The 19059-nt window shown below is 36.8% G+C and overlaps 1 protein-coding gene across 1 annotated transcript in view; it reads left to right on the plus strand.

Annotated features, from left to right (window-relative positions):
- LOC308679046 (receptor-type tyrosine-protein phosphatase N2-like) overlaps positions 1-19059 on the plus strand; it is a gene marked incomplete at its 5' end in the record, with an annotated part of 141992 nt that overhangs the window by 60470 nt on the left and 62463 nt on the right. The window contains one exon of the mRNA XM_081346281.1: positions 1564-1637. Coding sequence (XP_081202407.1) covers positions 1564-1637 — 74 coding nt within the window. The remainder of the gene's footprint in view (positions 1-1563; positions 1638-19059) is intronic.

The raw sequence follows: 19059 nt of genomic DNA on the forward strand, positions 1-19059 counted from the left end.
GGGCAGATATTTTTTAAATTTTAAATTTCATTGTTTAAAAAGTCACTGAAGTATCAGTTTAAGAGAAAAATACACAAAGGTGTTATGGGCAGGATTATTCAGTCAATCTAGGTTGGTATAAAAATCAAATTAATCCATTTTGAAATTGAAACGTACTCTGATTAGTGAAGCAAATACTTGGTTTTTAGTGAATTTGATACTATTTTGATGAAAAGAGACATTTTATTATAAAGGAATAATAGTTACATTAGGATTGGGGAGTCTTTGGCTCCTACATGTTTCTGATGTATAGCAACTCCAGACAGCATAACTAAAGAAAATGATTTATTTTTTTGGTGATTAGTTAGCAACATCAGGAAAGTCAGAGATGTATTGTAGATGCTTGGGAAAAGAGATCTTACTCTTTTTAGCATATGTTTATATGAAACATTTACTAAAATGGTCTGTTTCAATGCTTCTGATTGTCATGTATTATCTTGCTTTTGCATTATAGTCATGCTATTTGACAGCTCCATCCAGTGAGCAGTACTGGCGTGTAAATTAACAGCCTCATACTGTTCTTATTTCCTCTAACCAATTATTCAGAGAGCTTGAGATACCACAGGAATAGAAAATATCTGTAATGGAATGGATGGGTGGCTCTTGGTGAACAAGGGGAGGAGTTGGTGCCTGGGAAGCAATCAGATAAGAGAGGCAGGAAGCCCCAGTGGAAACAGGCAGAGAAAGAAATGTAAGGAAGGACCCACACTAACGGATCGAGATTGTAGTTTTAGACTTGCAAGTTTGATATCAGTCCTCCCAGGTAAACCAGACAGGAAACACAACTACATGAATTCATTCCACTTTATTATAAGGCTATATTATCAAGTCTTGTAAGTCTGAAAATATAAGCTTCCACTTTCCATTTTTAAGTGATTCATTAGGGTGGATCCCTCCTAAGTTTCTTTCTTTGACTTTAAACTACTGAGGGCTCCTGTCTGTATTCTCCTCTTGTTTCCTAGGCAGGCATCTCTTCCTCTTGTTCCTGAAGGTCATTTATACATTTCATTACAATATCTTAATTGTTTAGTTTTTAACGTGTTGAATTAGGATGGAAGAAACCTGGTTTTTAGTTAGCTGGATGATTTTGGGCCAGTAATTCTATTTCTGCCCAACATACGGTTCTCACAGGGTTATTGTTGCAGGAATAAAATGAAGGGAATCCTCACTTACCTCTATCCTGGAGAAAAAGTGGGATCTAATTTTAACAAATAAGAGAAGGAAGGAAACAAGTCAGCTCTGTAAAGCAGATAGGTTGGTATCATACTCCAATATGGCGTTTTTATTTCTGTTTTTGTTTTAACAGAATGCTTTGTTTCAGGCTTTATCTAAAATAACCACAGAGAATTCTGTATTTAAAAGCAAGTATGCTGAAGCTCAAGTATATGGTATTTCTCTCTTCAAGCTAAAAATATTTTTCTGTTTGAGTTTAATCTTTGAAATAGCTATTTTAATATGCATATCTTAATCTATTCATATAAACACAGTATAAATAACTATATGTTTTTGGGGGGTGGGGGCAAGATGATCATTGCAGGATATGTTTGAAAGCTGAAAATAGTCATGACAATTCAGACTACATCAACGCAAGTCCAATTGTAAGTATAAAGGAAACTTCTTATGAACAGAAAATTAAAATTAATTATGATCCAGTTAATTAATTAATTATAATAAAAGTTTAAATTTTATTTTGTTGGAAATCATGGTTGCAGTCTGTGGTATCTGCATGTACATTGAAATAATTATAAATTTACTAAAAAATGCTTTTGTTGCTAACTTTATTCCTAAATTCTAAAAGCTACACTTATATAAAATTCCTGCACCTGTTTATGTACTTTGTCAAGTCCCTTTCACAAAGTGCAAATATGCTTTATTATTGAACCCTAGAATTTAAAAAACAAAACTGATTTAATGTGCCTAACATGAAGACCCTTATACCTACTCTTTGAAATTAGCCAGGTTTTATGCACTCAAACATCTTTGCTTACAAATTTAAATAATAACGGGGGAGGGGGGTGTTAGCTGAATATGTTCGTCTTAGCTGAAAATTATATCTGATAGTCTCCATATTGGTTTGAAATGAAATGGGCTGTTTTCACGTTGCGGTCCAAGCTATATTTTGTAATCCATGCATATCCTATACAATTTCATTATTTTCTTTCTGTGATTTTGACTATAAGTTTAGTTACCGGTAGTTGTATAAGTATTCCTGATAAGATTTATACATAATAAATTTTCTTCAGAGTTACCACAGTTGAAACATGCATTCTTCTAACAGTGTTACCATGTACAAATTTAGATAAATGAAGTGCTTTCAACAGGGAGCATATGCTAAACTGTTTTGCTTCAATAATTTGGGACAACTTGATTTTTCCCATAACTGATTTTTCTCAATTAACAGAATATTATTAGAATACATATCATAGATCAATTTTAAAAAGGTAAGCTCCCTTGAGTTGAAATTGACTCCTGGTGAATATAAGGACACGTCTACAGTTATTACAATTATTTCCTTGGAAATAATTCATAAGTAACTTGGCACAGATTTTTCTGGGCTTTGATTTGTTTTGATTTCTATTTAGTGTACAGCCTGAAGAAAATGGCTTTTTTGTGATCAGATAAGGTAAAGTTGCTATATGCTACCAATTGCTCTGGACACAGAAACATTTACTATCCAACATCTAATCCCCATAAAAAGCCCTGCTAAGTCAAGCTAGAAGTGACTGCCTCAGAATAAAATTGCGAAAAGTTTTTGTAGAGTTCATGCGTCATTGCTGGGAATGATTTCAGCTTTTCCCTTGTATCACAGCCAGGTTTTTTAGCCATTATTATATGTAACAAACTAAATCCCAAATAAAATTTGGCTTCATTTTGCCTCAAAATGCAAGAATCATAGAAGCAATCTCTTGTTACTTGCAATTTTTTCCAGTAACAAAATAAGCTTTGCAGCAAATATTAAGCTCTATAAATATATTCTAGTTCAATTGTACTGCATTAAATTATTCCTTCATTGGATGAAATAATTGCTGTTCTGTATGAGATATGTTTAGTATTTTATCTTGCTTCCATTTTTAAAACATGTTTTAAATATTTTTGAGGAGGTTTTGTTTTATAAGCAAGTTCTACAGATAAGCTATCAATTTTACAATAATAATCTTGTTCAAATGCACATGTGTATGTGTCCATGCATATGTGTATATCTGTGTTCTTTACAAATCTAGCTTATATTGGGTGAAATGAGCTGGTGCAGGATAGCAGACAAGTGAATAGATGAGATTAAATACCCCAGTGAATAAGATTTTTTCACTGTCTTTTCAATTTAATTATCATTTACAATTGATTAAAAACTATGAAATTTAGATTGATTAAAAAAAATCAAAACGTAACTAGGAATATAAAATAGAGATAGAAAAGTAAACAATAAAAGATTTTCACTTACAGATAAAAATGTATCACCAATATTACATAGTTTTAATTTTCACTGCTGCAGTTTTACCAGCCTGAAATTGCTTGTAAACACCTAACCAGCCTAAAATATTTGCTGATCAACAACAAAACTTTCACAAATATATAAAGAAATTTTGAAGCAAACACAGAAACCTATTCTGTTGTCCCATAATTACTTATGTAAGAATATTTCAGGGTTCTTCAGTGTCACAGTATCAAATTTTGATACATCTGTTCATCTTCAGTAATATATACAATAATTTGTCAGCAGTTCCTTCTATTTTAGAAAAAAAATGACCAAATGATTTGCAAAAAGATGAATGGGCAAAAAATTGCTAATAAAAATATCAGTCTACAGAGGGAAACATGTTAAGTTCCTGCTAAACTCTATCTTAAGTTTGGCTGTCTTGGTATAAGGAAATTACAAAAGTAATTTTATCCAAAGACAAAAGCTCTCCTTCCCCAACAAAAGTCAGAATTCAAGGGCAACAACCACAAGGGTAACTAAAACTTACATTATTGCAAGTCACCCAGAATCAGTTGAGAGGGAGATGGGTGGCATATACATTTAATAAATAAAGCTAACAAGTTCCATTGTAGCCTTCCCCGCAAGCAGAGATGAACAAGTTCTCTTCTCCTTATCCAGCCTTACTGTGTGCTGCCTTGCCAAACTAGGGAAAAGAGGAGAAGGAATAAGAGGGTGAAAAATTGTGGGTGTCATCAGCCTTAGCTATGCACCGGTTATTGTTTCTGTGGCCAGATAATAAATTCAGTGTGTCTTCTTTGTACTACTGTAGTAACAAGCCAGTGGTGGAGAGAAGAAAAATAAAAATCAAGCAAACTTTTTTTTGCTGTTAAAAAAAATCTATCCCCAAAAAAAAATTGGCATTCCATTTTTAAAACTTTCAATAAATATCATGTCAGTAAAATATTGATTTGTCATTTTTGTAATACTTGGGTATCCCAAACAAAGAATTAATACTAAAGCTAGAAAATATGAATTGGAGTAAAATGTTTACTTCAGAGTGCAAAATGCCTGATTAAAACCAGAACGATACATGTTGCAGTGATAAAGGTTTCATGGGTATGCTTATAGTTATGTATTTTCCAACTTTTAGGGTCTGTGGTCCAACTTCCAACTGGTGCTCACTCAACCTTGGCTCGAGTCTAAATAACTAAAGCTACCGATATATATGGGAAATAGAAGAGAAGGGGGCAGGGCTTCTTTATGCTAGCGCGTAACTTGGCCACCGGGCCACATGTCTCTTTATCAGAACCACTTACCAACACCATCTTAGTGCACACGCAGGTACACACATTATCAGAAAGCATGCAATATTCCATGTTCAAGCTCTGCAGAACTACTTAATCACGTATCTTGATTCTTTAAGCATTCTAATACGAAACTGAATAGAAAAGATGCTTAAATATTCCTTGGCATAAAATTAAATTGGAAGCTTTTCATGTTTTCTTAAATAACATAAAATACTGTGGTAATACCTTTGCTGCCAGCAACTGAATAAAAAGCTTGCAATTACCGCACAAGGAAACTCTGACCGTGCAGTATTACATCTGTCATATTTGTAGTTAGTACTTGTTACATTTTAGAGAAATCCAGTAGTAAATAACGAGCAACTTTTGTTTGTAAATCAGAGGTTATAAAAATAAATGGGAATTCTGTTTTTTCTCCTAGCACTTTGGAGAGGGAAAGGGAAGTTATTTTTAAAAATAAAGGGTACCTCTTAGTTTTCTTGGGGTTGAAATAGCCAAACTAAGAATGTGAATAGTTTCACTTGTTTTTCAAACACAACATACTTATTATTGTGGATACATCCTGAGGGTTATTGTGTCAATATAACTAAAATATACTATAAAAATATATAGAGGATACATTTCAGAATATATGAATGGCATCACTCACCCCTTGTATTTAAAAATAGGAATACAAAAACAAAAACATTGTAAAAAATGTTTTCCCTTTCTAATTTCTCTCTTCTAAATATCTCCTTTTAAAGAACTTAATGAGATGCAATTAAGCTCATTTTTCCATTATCTTTGTTCCTTTTATTTTAAATGAAGAGGTGCAAGTTTGGGGCACATTTCCTTTATATCCTGTATGATTATATTTTGTTTTAGATTTACTTTTACTTTTTAGGGGCACAAACCATGCATGATGTATAGCCGTGGTGGCAAACTTATGGCACATGTGCCACATGTGGCACACAGAGCCCTCTCTGTGGGCACGCACGCCATCACCCCAGTCCTAGGCCTTCAGCTGGGTTTTACAAAAACTTTTCACTGTAGGTCTCTGCTGCCATGTGCAAAAAAAAAAGTTCAATCAATCAATTTCAACTTCTCGTGGGGAAAAAAAAGATCTTGCAAGGTTGGATTTGATTGATTGAACTTTTTGGTCTCACCCAGTCTGCCGTTACCACCGCAGCCACACCCACCCAATGGGCCATGCGCACCCAACTGGCCACACCCATCAATGGGCCACACCCACCCAGCATGTGGGTTTTGGGTTGCAGTTGGGCACTTGGTCTCTAAAAGGTTCACCATCACTGATAATATAGTAACATGAAGATGGAACCTAGTCACAACCATTGTCAGTTATATTTCAGTTCAGTTAACTTGAAAAATAGGCTTTATGAATTTTATGTAAATTACATAGAAAACATTCTTGGAATAAATATATGAATAAATATATGTATTAGTATAAATTGGAAAGCTTACAAACATGCACATGTATGCCTAATGTTTTGTTTTAAAATTGTCCAAAATTAAATAATTAAATGAAGACTAAATCTAAGAGTGATACAGTAACTAAAGGAGAGGGGGGAAAGTTCTAAACTGGTACTGTAATGGTTTGAATTGAATTGCATCATACAGAAAATATTTTTTTAGGTAGGGTATATTTTCTGCATTAAATTATATCATTTATTTATTGAAATAATTTTTACAACCACCCAACTCATATCAGAAAGTGTGAGCAATGTAAAAAGACTAAAGCCAATAGTTACAACGATAGCCTAAGATGTCTGAAGTAGATAACACATTCCAATCACCGAATTACATCAGCAACATCTTAGAAATATCCACAGTATGTTGTTTGGCCCTTTCTTGTTTTCCTTTTAATGCTGAATATTTTGTTTACAAAAATGATTTAATTTCAGTGTACATAAATATTCACGAAGTATGTGTTAAAACAAGAGTAAAAATAACACTCTTTATAAATAAGAATCAATTTATCACTACAGCATTAATTTGTGGTCAACATAAACATGCAGTAAAATTTAACATCAGACTTTTAAAAAATCAAATATAATTTGCTGTTATTAATTTATATCAAATACTGCATCTAATTTTAAAGCATTTCAGGTCAGTTTGAAATAAACTAATACAACTTGGTATTAAAACGTCTTAGATTTTGGACTTCCGGTTTGACGTTGTGGTGTAATGGACGCAGGAAGACAGAGCCCCGTCTTCCATGTTCAATTTTGCCCTGCTAGGGGCCCTAAAAAGGGTCAAAAGTTGCCCCACAGAGGCAACAAAGAGGGGACCCTTGTTGGTCACGGGAGGGTGGTGGCCCTTCCATTTGATCTGAGGAAGCCTTCCAAACCGGTGGGGGAAAAATTGACTACATTCATGTGGCCAATCGGAATCTGCTGACAACCGAAGAAAATAAGCACTAATGAGCAACTTTCGAGCAACATGGATGGAACTGGGTGGGGCCCTATCCTCTCTTTATGACTTTAAGACTTTTTCCTGAAAAAAAACTACCCAAAGCAAAGAATCCTCCATGAGGAGAGAGGGAAGGGGGAATTTCCACCCCATTCCCTCAGGAAAAGAAAAGTGGCAAATTAATTGCTTGGGGGAAAACAGAGAAAATTACAAGATTAATTTGGAATTAATACATATAGGTTTGAAATTTGGGGACTAAAAGTGCTTTTGAGTTGTTTTTTTTAAAGAGATTTGAAAAGCTTGTAATATAAGTTTGGATTTAAAAAGCTGGAAGATGTCATCAATGACATCTAGTGGCGAACCACGGCACCACAATTTATTATGTTTAAAGGAAACTTGGCTTGAAGCCCAGACTCAGATAAGACTTTTGATGTCCTTGGAAACTTTCAGTTTTCAAGACTACAGCTGGGAAAAGAGGGGAAAAAACCCTCTTGGGCTGCCTATCTTGTGTGGCAGAGACGATAAACTATTTTGAAAGTGGCCTGCCAGGACTATGAATGTAAATACTGACTTTTAGAGCTGTGTCATGGAGTTATTTATCTGTAGAAGAAACTTGCATTATGGATTGAGACGATGGATTATAAACCTTTGTCTCTGGACAGAAAGGACATATTTTTCATTGGACATAAAAAACTTGAATTTTGCTTATATTTGCTTAGGTAAAGGTAAAGGTTTCCCCGCACATGCGTGCTAGTCGTTTCCGACTCTAGGGGCCGGTGCTCATCTCCGTTTCAAAGCCGAAGAGCCAGTGCTGACCCACTGAGCCACCGTGTCCCTTTATATTTGCTTAGGGGAGGCTTAAGGATGGACTGATAGGCTGGTTGGATAACTTGGAGCTCAAATGACAATTGGCTGAAACTTTTTATATCCCTAAATAGATTGGACTATAGAGACCACATATAAAAACAAAATGGATGTTCCATACTCAGCCTTAAATGATAAAAAACCATTTCTAACACTTATCTCCAAATTCCCTAGCTTGATATATCCACAAGAAAATGTTGATGAAGCTCAGTAAGAAATTATTTCTACATTAAAATCAGTAGCTCATGATAAGACTAAAAATAACATAGATATAAAAGAACAATTTCCTAATCTAAATCAACAAATTCAGAAAATGACTATAAAGAAGGAACTAGTAACCCAGAAAATAGAAGGAAAATTAGAGGAAGTGGATCAAAAGATGAAGGACTTAAAAGAAGTTATTAATAAAGAGACTCAGACAAATGAAGAAATAGAAGACGTAGCGATAATATCAGAAATGGAAAAGACATCTTACCTGTCAAGATCTCAGAACACCCTTGAGGATAAGGAAGAGCCAATTGAATGGAAGATAAAGCTGTTAGGAGAATTGTGGGAAATTGGAGAAGTAGGGAGGCTGTTTAATGAATATCAATGGGCTAAGCGTTGTTCCAAAAATACCTTAATAAAATTGTCTTTCTTATTCCAAACAATATACATAAAAATAGAGGAAGAAGTACTTGATCATTCAAAGGCATTGACTTGGAAAGTTAGTTGGCAAAGGAAGAAAGCTAGAGTAAGACTGAAGAAAGCAGCAGTCCTGACCCATTAGATGGGATATTATACTATTAAAGAGATGTTTGAACATGACTAAGAGAATAGATAATTGTTAGAAATAGAAGTGTTATTAGAACAAACCTAGCAGACAACTTCATCTCTGAAAAAAGTAGAGAAGCGAACTAGGGGATTAGCCGTATTGGACCTAATTCTCACTAACAGGGATTAAATGATAGAAGATGTTGAAACCACAAGAACCTTGGAGGGGAGTGATCATGTAATATTGGAATTTAACATTATGCAACCACAAGCAATAGAACACAGTCAAACTAGAGTCTTGGACTTCAAGAGAGCTAATTTCAATAAACTTAGAGAGAGCTTGGGAAAGATTCCATGGATGAGAATCCTCAAGAGGAAAACAACTCAAGAAGCTTGGGAAATTTTGAAAAATGAGATAGTAAAAGACCAGTCTAGCACAATACCAACAAAGATGAAAAATAACAGCTCTCCAAAGAAACCAGCATGACTGCATGAGGAGCTCTCTGATAAATTGAAAGACAAAATGGACAAGTATAACAGGTGGAAAGAGGGGCACATATCTAAGGCAGAATTTCAGTAAATATCCCAAGCCTGCAAAGATGGAGTGAGGAAAGCTAAAGCTCAAAATGAACTAAGGCTTGTGACAAAAGTCAAAAATAAAAAAAAGCTTTCAACATGTAAAACACAAGAAAAAAGTCAGGGAAATGATAGGTCCATTAGTGAAAGAAAGTGGCAAGAAGGTGACAAGCAATACAGATATAGCAGAACTATTTAAACTTGTTTTTTGCATCTGTCTTTACACAAGGGGAGAAAATAGTCCAACCTATCAAAAACAGTACCGTAAAAAACAGATTGGAAACACAAGTTAAGATAGGGAAGAAAATGGTAAGTAAGCATCTGTCCAGCCTAGACGAATTCATATCACCAGGACAGGGATGGATTACATCCCAAGGTTCTGAAGGAACTGTCAGATATGATCTCAGAACCACTGAACTATATCTTTCAAAGATCTTGGAGCACTGGGGAACAACCAGAGGACTGGAAAAGGGCTGATGTAGTTCCTATCTTCAAAAACGGAAACAAAATGGACCCAGGAAATTACAGACCTATCAGCCTGAACTCAATACCTGGGAAAATTCTGGAAAAGATAATCAAACAACTAATCAGCAAACACCTAGAGGCAAACAAAGTCATTACCAAAAGCCAACATGGGTTTGTCAAAAAGAGCATGCCAGACAAATCTTATTGCATTCTTTAACCAAGTAGCAAAATTAGTGGACCAGAGGAATGCTGTGGATATAATTTATTTGGACTTCAGTAAGGTATTTGATAAAGTAGATCACAGCCTACTACTTGATAAGATAGAAAAATGTGGGTTAGACCAGGGGTTGCCAACCACTGGTCCGTGGACCAGTACCGGGCCGCGGCATGCCAGCAGTTGGTCCACAGAAACAAGCAAAGCCCCATCTGCAAGATGCAGGCAGCACACAAAACCATACCCCATTTGATCCACGGAAAACCTCTCTCTATGGAACCGGTCCCTGGTGCCCAAACGGTTGGGGATCTCTGGGTTAGACAGCATCACCACCAAAAGGATTCATAGCTGGCTGACTGGCCGTACTCAGTGTATACTCCTCAATGGAAATGCATCTACATGGAGAGAAGTGAGTAGTGGGGTGCCCCAGGGCTCTGTTCTGGGCCCAGTGCTCTTCAACATCTTCATCAATAATTTTTATAAGGAGATATATGGGGAACGACACCAAGCTGGCAGGAATAGCCAACACTCCAGAAGACAGGCTTAAGATACAGAAGGATCTTGACAGACTTGAACACTGGGCACTATCTAACAAAAAGAAATTCAATGGTGAAAAAAGTAAGGTTCTACATTTAGGCAAGAAAAACCAAATGTACAGGTTTAGTATAAAATGTACCTTGCTCAATGGTAGTAACTGTGAGAGGGATCTCGAAGACCTAGTGGACAATTACTTAAATATGAGCCAGCAGTGTGCTGCAGCTGCCAAAAAAGCCAACACAATTTTAGGCTGTATTAATAGAGGGATAGAATCAAGATCATGTGAACTGTTAATACCACTTTACAATGCCTTGGTAAGGCCACACTTGGAATACTACGTCCAGTTTTGGTCACCACAATGTAAAAAAAGATGTTGAGATTAGGAAGAGTACAGAGAAGAGCAACAAAGATGATTAGGAGACTGGTGGCTAAAACATACAAGGAACGGTTGCTGGAATTGGGTATGTCTAGTTTAATGAAGAGAAGGGTGAGGGGAGACATGATACCAGTTTTCCAATATCTCAGGGGCTGCCACAAAGAAACGGGACTCAAGCTATTCTCCAGAGTACCTGAAGGCAAGACAAGAAGCAACGGATGGAAACTAACCAAAGAGAGAAGCAACCTAGAACTAAGAAATTTCCTGACAATTAGAACAATTAATCAGTGGAACAACCTGCCTCCAGAAGCTGTGAATGCTCCAACACTGGAAGTCTTAAAAAAGAGATTGGACAGCCATTTGTCTGAAATGGTATAGGGTTTCCTGCCTGAGCAGGGGGTTGGAATAGATGACCTCCAATGTCCCTTCTAACTATATTATTATTATTAACTAGAAAGATAGGATTTATAACTAGAATTTTAGATTTTGGAATGAGAAGGGAAATACGAAAATGCTAAGAGGTTTGAACAAGGTAAGCGTTTAGTTGCCCAAATATAATTTATTATGAGAAAATTATAAGTGAACACTGATGGGAAATAAAAATTTTAAAAACGCAAGAAAAATAGGATATTGATTGAACAAATGAATATTAAGTGCAAATGCAATTGAGATATTTATTTATTTATTTATTTATTTATTTATTTGTTTTTATAAACCGCCCTTCTCCCGAGGGACTCGGGGCGGTGTACAGAGTAAGGTAGGTAAAATACAGATAGAACAATAAAAACAATAGTAAAAACCAACTGGGACCCCAATTAAAGCTATCAGGCCAGGCCGGACTGCTGGAACAGGAAGGTTTTTAAGTCGCGCCGGAAGGTGCGGAGGTCGGGGGCCATCCGGATTTCGGTTGGCAAGCAGTTCCAGAGGGCTGGCGCACCCACTGAGAATGCCCTCCCCCTGGGGGCCACCAGCCGACATTCCTTGAGCGGTGGCACCCTGAGGAGGCCCTCCCTGTGGGAGCGCACAGGACGGTGGGGTGCTGACATTGGCAGAAGGTGCTCCCTTATGTTTTGGTTAGAAAAGATATTCTAAATTGATACTACTGATATTATATATAATATTAGAAAAATGTAATGAAGTTGCTGATATTCAATTATATATGTATTAACAGCAATAAGAATTGTATTTGCCCAGTATGTTAGTTGCAAAGTCATGTCCGACCCATCGCAACCCCATGGACAACGTTCATCCAGGCCTTCCTGTCCTCTACCATCTTCTGGAGTCCATTTAGGCTCACGCCTACTGCTTCAGTGACTCCATCCAGCCACCTCATTCTCTGTCGTCCCCTTCTTCTCTTGCCCTCAACCTTTCCCAACATTAGGCTCTTCTCCAGTGAGTCCTTCTCATTAGGTGGCCAAAATATTTGAGTTTCAACTTCAGGATCTGGCCTTCTAAAGAGCAGTCAGGGTTGATCTCCTCTAGGACTGACCGGTTTGATCGCCTTTCAGTCCAAGGGATTCGCAGGAGTCTTCTCCAGCACCATAGTTCAAAGGCTTCAATTCTTTGGCGCTCAGCCTTTCTTATGCTCCAACTTTCACTGCCATACATTGCAACTGGGAAGACCATAGCCTTGACTATACGCACTTTTGTTGAAAGGGTGATGTCTCTACTTTTTAATGTGCTGTCTAGATTTGCCATGGCTTTCCTCCCAAGGAGCAAGTGTCTTTTAATTTCTTGGCTACAGTCCCCATCTGCGGTGATCTTGGAGCCCAGGAAAATAAAATCTGTCACTACCTCCATTTCTTCCCCATCTATTTGCCAGGAATTGAGAGGGCTGGATGCCATGATCTTGGTTTTCTTAATGTTGAGTTTCAGCCCAACTTTTGCACTCTCCTTCTTCACTCGCAACAAGAGGCTCTTTAGTTCCTCTTTACTTTCTGCCATTAGAGTGGTATCATCTGCATATCTTAGGTTGTTGATATTTCTCCCGCCAATCTTAATTCCAACTTTTGATTCATTTAGCCCTGCCTTTCTCATGATGTGCTCTGCATATAAGTTAAACAGGCAGGATGACCTTGCCGGAGTCCTTTCCCAATTTTCAACCAATCAGTGGTTCTGTGTCCAGTTCTCACTGTTGCTTCTTGACCCACATATAGGTTTCTCAAGAGACAAATAAGATCGTCTGGTACTCCCATCTCTTTATGAACTTGCCACAGTTTGTTGTGATCCACACAATCAAAGGCTTTAGCATAGTCAATGAAGCAGAAGTAGATGTTTTTCTGGAACTCCCTAGCTTTCTCCATGATCCAGCATATGTTAGCAATTTGATCTCTAGTTCCTCTGCCTCTTCGAAATCTTGCCTGTACTTCTGGTAGTTCTCGATCCACATACTGCTGGAGTCTAGCTTGTAGAATTTTAAGCATAACTTTACTAGCATGAGAAATGAGTGCAATGGTGCGATAGTTTGAACATTCTTTGGCACTGCCTTTCTTTGGAATTGGAATGTAAACTGATCTTTTCCAATCCCGTGGCCACTGTTGAGTTTTCCACATTTGCTGGCAAATTGAGTGTAGCACTTTTACTGTCCCGTCTTTTAAGATTTTAAATAGCTCAGCTGGACTACTGTCACCTCCACTAGCTTTGTTGTTGCTCAGCTTTCCTAAGGCCCATTTCACTTCACATTCAAGGATGTCTGGCTCGAGATCAGTGACCACCTCATCATGGTTATAGGGACGTTAAGCTCATTCTTGTATAGTTCTTCTGTGTAATTTTGCCACCTCTTCTTAATCTCTTCTGCCTCTGTTAGGTCCCTGCCATTTTGGTCCTTTATCATGCCCATTTTTGCATGAAGAAATCTCTAGTCCTCCCTATTCTATTGTTTTCTTCTATTTATTTGCACTGTTCATTTAAGAAGGCATTCTTATCTCTTCTAGCGATTCTCTGGAATTCTGCATTAAATTTGGTGTATCTTTCTTTTTCTCCCTTGCCTTTCGCTTCCCTCCTTTCCTCAGCTATTTGCAAAGCTTCTTCAGAAAGCCATTTTGCTTTCTTGCATTTCTTTTTCTTTGGAATGGTTTTAGTTCCTACTTCTTGTACAATGTTGCAAACCTCCGTCCATAGTTCTTCAGGCACTCTGTCTATCAGATCTAATTCCTTAAATCTATTTGTCACCTCTACTGTATGTTCATCAGGGATATGATTTAGTTCATACCTGAGTGTCCTAGTGCTTTTCCCTACTTTCTTCAGTTTAAGCCTAAATTTTGCAACGAGAAGCTCGTGGTCTGAGCCACAGTCAGCTCCTGGTCTTGTTTTTACTGACTGTATAGAGCTTCTTCATCTTTGGCTGCAGAGCACATAGTCAATCTGATTTCTGTGTTGACCGTTTGGTGATGTCCATGTGTAGAGTCATCTCTTGGGTTGTTGGAAAAGAGTGTTTGCTATGACCATCGTATTCTCTTGACAAAATTCTATCAGCCTGTGCCCTGCTTCATTTTGTACTCCAAGGCCAAACTTGCCTGTTATTCCGGTTATCTTTTGGCTTCCTACTTTAGCTTTCCAATCCCCCATGATGATAAGGACATCATTTTTTGGTGTTAGTTCTATAAGGTGCTGTAGTGCTTCATAGAACCGGTCAATTTCATCCTCTTCAGCACTGGTGGTTGGGGCATAGACTTGGACTACTGTGATATTGAATGGTTTGCCTTGGATTCGAACTGAGGTTATTCTGTCATTTTGGGGATTGTATCCCATTGTTGCTTTTCCTACTCTTTCATTGACTATGAAGGCTACTCCATTTCTTCTGAGGGGTTCTTGCCCACAGTAGTATACCTGATGTTTATCTGAATTAAATTCACCCATTCCTGTCCATTTTAGCTCGCTGATTCCTAAGATGTTGAGGTTCAGTCTTGTCATCTCTTGGTTGACCACATCCAGCTTGCTTTGATTCATGGATCTTACATTCCAGGTTCCTATGGAGAAAAAATCTTTACAGCATTGGAGTTTCCTTTCACCACCAGATGCATCCACAACTGAGCATCCTTTCATCTTTGGCCCAGTCGCTTCATTCTTTCTGGCGCTACTAGTACTAGCCCTCTGCTCTTCCCCAGTAGCATATTGGACGCCTTCCGACCTGAGGGGCTCATCTTCCAGCGTCATATCGTTTTACCTTTTGGTACTGTCCATAGGGTTTTCATGGCAAAGATACTGGAGTGGGTTGCCATTTCCTTCTCCAGTGGATCACGTTTTGTCAGAACTCTGTAATGACCTGTCCGTCTTGGGTGACCCTGCACAGCATAGCTTATAGCTTCATTGAATTACACAAGCCCCTTCGCCACGACAAGGCAGTAATCCATGAAGGGGATATATATAAATATAAAAATTTTGCAAAAATAGCTATAATTAAAATTTTATTATGTTTTGCTTCAAGTATTATCCTTGATAACACTTACCATGTAAAAAAAATAGACAGACTAGCTCACATTGTCACTTTCTCTGCCACAATAAGGAAAATTTTGTGAGACCAAAAAAAAATACAGTATTTTTCTACTGCAACTATTTTGAATTCAAACAACTTTATTTTATATTGCCTGAGCATTCCATATTTTGATCTTTATGATTATATCCATCAATGTTGCTCCTGCCCTTTTCTAATTTTTCCCCTTATCCAATCTAGAATGATTTATAAAATGAGAATGCTATAATTAATTAGGGTTTGGATTTATCTACTTGTGTATAACTTTTTTCTCCTACCTGTTTACCCATGGATTACATATATAGGTTGCCTTCACGATTAATTAAATAATTCTGTTATTCTGCATTATTTTACCTATTTTGAGCATTGCATTTGCACACGGTATTCAGATGTTTATAATAATATATATATGACAGTTTCATTCTCATCTATCCTGTGAAGGAAGAAATTGTACTAAATGCGAAGATAAAGTCTATACAGGTAGTCCTTGATTTATATCAGTTCATTTAGTGACTATTCAAAGTCACAGTGGCATTGAAATAAGTGACATAACCATTTTTCACACAACTGTTGCAGCATCCCCATGGTCACATGATTAAAATTTAGATGTTTGACAACTGGTTCATCTTTATGACAGTTGCAATGTCCTGGGGTCATGTGATCATCTTTTGCAAACGTCTGACAAGTAAAGTCAATGGGGAATCCAGATTCACTTAACAATTGTATAACTAACTTAACAATTGCAGTAATTCACTTAACAACTGTGGCAAGAAAGGTCATAAAATGGGGCAAAATTCTCTTAACAGATGTCTTGTTTAGCAACAGAAATTTTGGGTTCAATTGTGGCCATAAGTCGATGACTACCTCTACCTGCCTTTAGCTCCTGTTTTCTGCAGTTGAATGATAAGGATAATTGAGGATAAAACTATCTATTCTTCTAAGTCAAGGGTAGGCAACCTTGGCTCTTTTATGACTCATGGACTTCAACTCCCAGAATTCCTGAGCCAGCCGGCTCAGGAATTCTGGGAGTTGAAGTCCATGAGTCATAAAAGAGCCAAGGTTGCCTACCCCTGTTCTAAGTATTAGTTGCTGAAAATATGAGCAGAAATGCTAATAGGCTCATGTTGTATTCTTCAAGCCTTCTGATTGGCTATTGTAGGGATAATTGGTTGACTTTGCTAGGTATTTGGTTCAGAATGGGTCATATATTCTTCATGTCACTATGGAACAATCAGCGCAGAAAATAGGACACCATTTATAATTTTCAAATTCTTGGATCAATACTAAGAGGCAGCTCATAGGCAGATTAAAATGTATCAGCCTATTTTCATAAAATCTCATTATTTTATTTTGTTTTAGATTTCTTCCTGTTGGTTGCAGATCCTTATCATAAATGCTTTGAAATCTTCCCAATTTATATGATTAATGTCTCCTCTTTGCCCTGATATCTCTTAACCGCCCCCGATCTGCGTTCATTTCGCCGGGACCTGAAAACCTGGCTTTTCGATCTATCAGGCCTGGACTGAAGGGGTTTTAGCTTTTTAATATTGTTTTAATTGTTGGACTTTAATTAATTTAATTCATTTTAATTTTATATTATCTTTTTATATTGTCTTTTATATGCTGCCCTGTAAACCGCCCTGAGTCCTTCGGGAATAGGGCGGTATAGAAAACTAATTAAATAAATAAATAAATAAACTACGATCCTCATTAGCAGATTTTTTTTCTTAGCCTTCTCCTCCAATAGTCTGCTTTTCTATTATTCTGTTACAAGTATAAATACTAGGTGTAATAGTATGTGGAAATGACCCTGAGGGAGGGGGAGGGGGAAGACATGCTACCTAGAGAATGGTCACAAAACAATAGTCTGCAGTTGCTTAATAGTCAGAGAAAGAAGGTAGGATCTGTCCTAATTGTTCGGACAGTTAAAAATTGGTGGGAAAATTTGTACCCTCAGTCTTATAAAAGTCTGTTAATGTAGTCTTACAATAAAGTAGAATTAATGCATCTGGTCATATTTACTTGGAAGGGCTGACATTAATCTAGAAATGCATATACCCATGGTGGCGAACCTATGGCACGAGTGCCACTGGTGGCACACAGAGCCCTCTCTATGGGCATGCCTACCCCTGTTCTAAGTATTAGACATCACTTTTTACTACTGTTGTACATGTAAAAGTCATGGCATCTGAAAAAATTAATACAGGTAATTCTCAACTTACAAAAATTCATTTAGTGACTGTTCAAAGTTACAACAGCACTGAAAAAAGTGACTAATGACCATTTTTCACACTTATGACCATTGCAGCATCCCCATCATCATGGGATTTGTATTTGGATGCTTAACAACCGGTTCATATTTGTGCCGGTTGCAGTTTCCCAGGGTCATGTGATCTCCTTTTGCAACCTTCTGACAAGCAAAGTCAATAGGAAAGCCAGATTCACTTAAGAACAGTGTTACTAATTTAACAACTGCAGTGATTCAATTAATAAATGTGTCAAGAAAAGTCATAAAAGGGGCAAAACTCATTTAACAAATTTCTCACTTAGCAACATACATATTGCGCTCAATTGTGGTCGTAGGTCAAGGACTACCTATAGACTATAAGTATCTTAAGTAAAATTTTAGAATTATTCAGTTCCCAATTTTTTTCTAGGAATGTTAAAATAAGCAACAATAGAACTATATATTATTTTAACCATGAGAGGAGACTTCAAACTCAAATACTAGCATTTTCCATTTTGAATAACTTCTGCACTGTGGTGGGGAGAGGTTGTCAGAAGAAGAGGATAAGCGTTAGAATCTCTTCAACTTGTTCAATACTTCCATTCATATTAAGGGCTTATGTTTTTATTGGACAGCACAATAATGCAGTTAGGCAACACAATATTAGTCTATGGCATGTATTACATATAATACATGTAAATAAATAGCGTGACTCAGTTCTTTACAAAGTCAGCAGTTCTTACAAGTAATTTCGGAAAATATTTCCTAAATTAGGAATCTGTAACTGAATACACAGATTAAAAACAGTAATAATAGAGCCATGTAGAATGTCTTACAATTTCATTTTGTTTAATTTTGCTGTTAAATTTCAATTAGAGAGAAAAAGGTTCAAGGAAAAGGGTTCAATTTTGTTTGCTTTTCTCTTAGTACAACTGCTGCTAAGAATACCAGCAACTTTTCAGGACAGCATTTTAAATCTTTTTTTCTTGTTTTTTTATTAGAGATTCCAAAAGAGATCTTGCATGTAAGAGTTACTATCAGTGGTTTTTTGTTGTTTTTGTTGTAGTTTAACTCCCATCCACTGATCTTGTCCTTATTAGGATAGTGGGGGCCAGAGATTTAGGACCTGAAAACACACCTATCAGGTTGAAAACATTCATTGTAAACATGTAAAATCCTATTTTACTCTTCATGACTTTGTTTGAAAAAAATCCTTTTTTTTCTGCTCAGCCAGAAGCAGATGTAATAATTAATCTCTTTAAACAGAATTTCCCCTACTGAAGGTTAGAAGCCTGTATTTTAATCAGATGAACTAAACAGAAAAGCTAGGATTGAGGGGGGTTTCCTTCAATTCTGCATTGTTTTAATGTGCTTATGTCCTTGAGTATTACGATGGAAATAAGAGAAAT

This window comes from Vipera berus (genome assembly GCF_964194415.1).
Source record: "Vipera berus genome assembly, chromosome: Z".
Classification (NCBI taxonomy): domain Eukaryota; kingdom Metazoa; phylum Chordata; class Lepidosauria; order Squamata; family Viperidae; genus Vipera; species Vipera berus.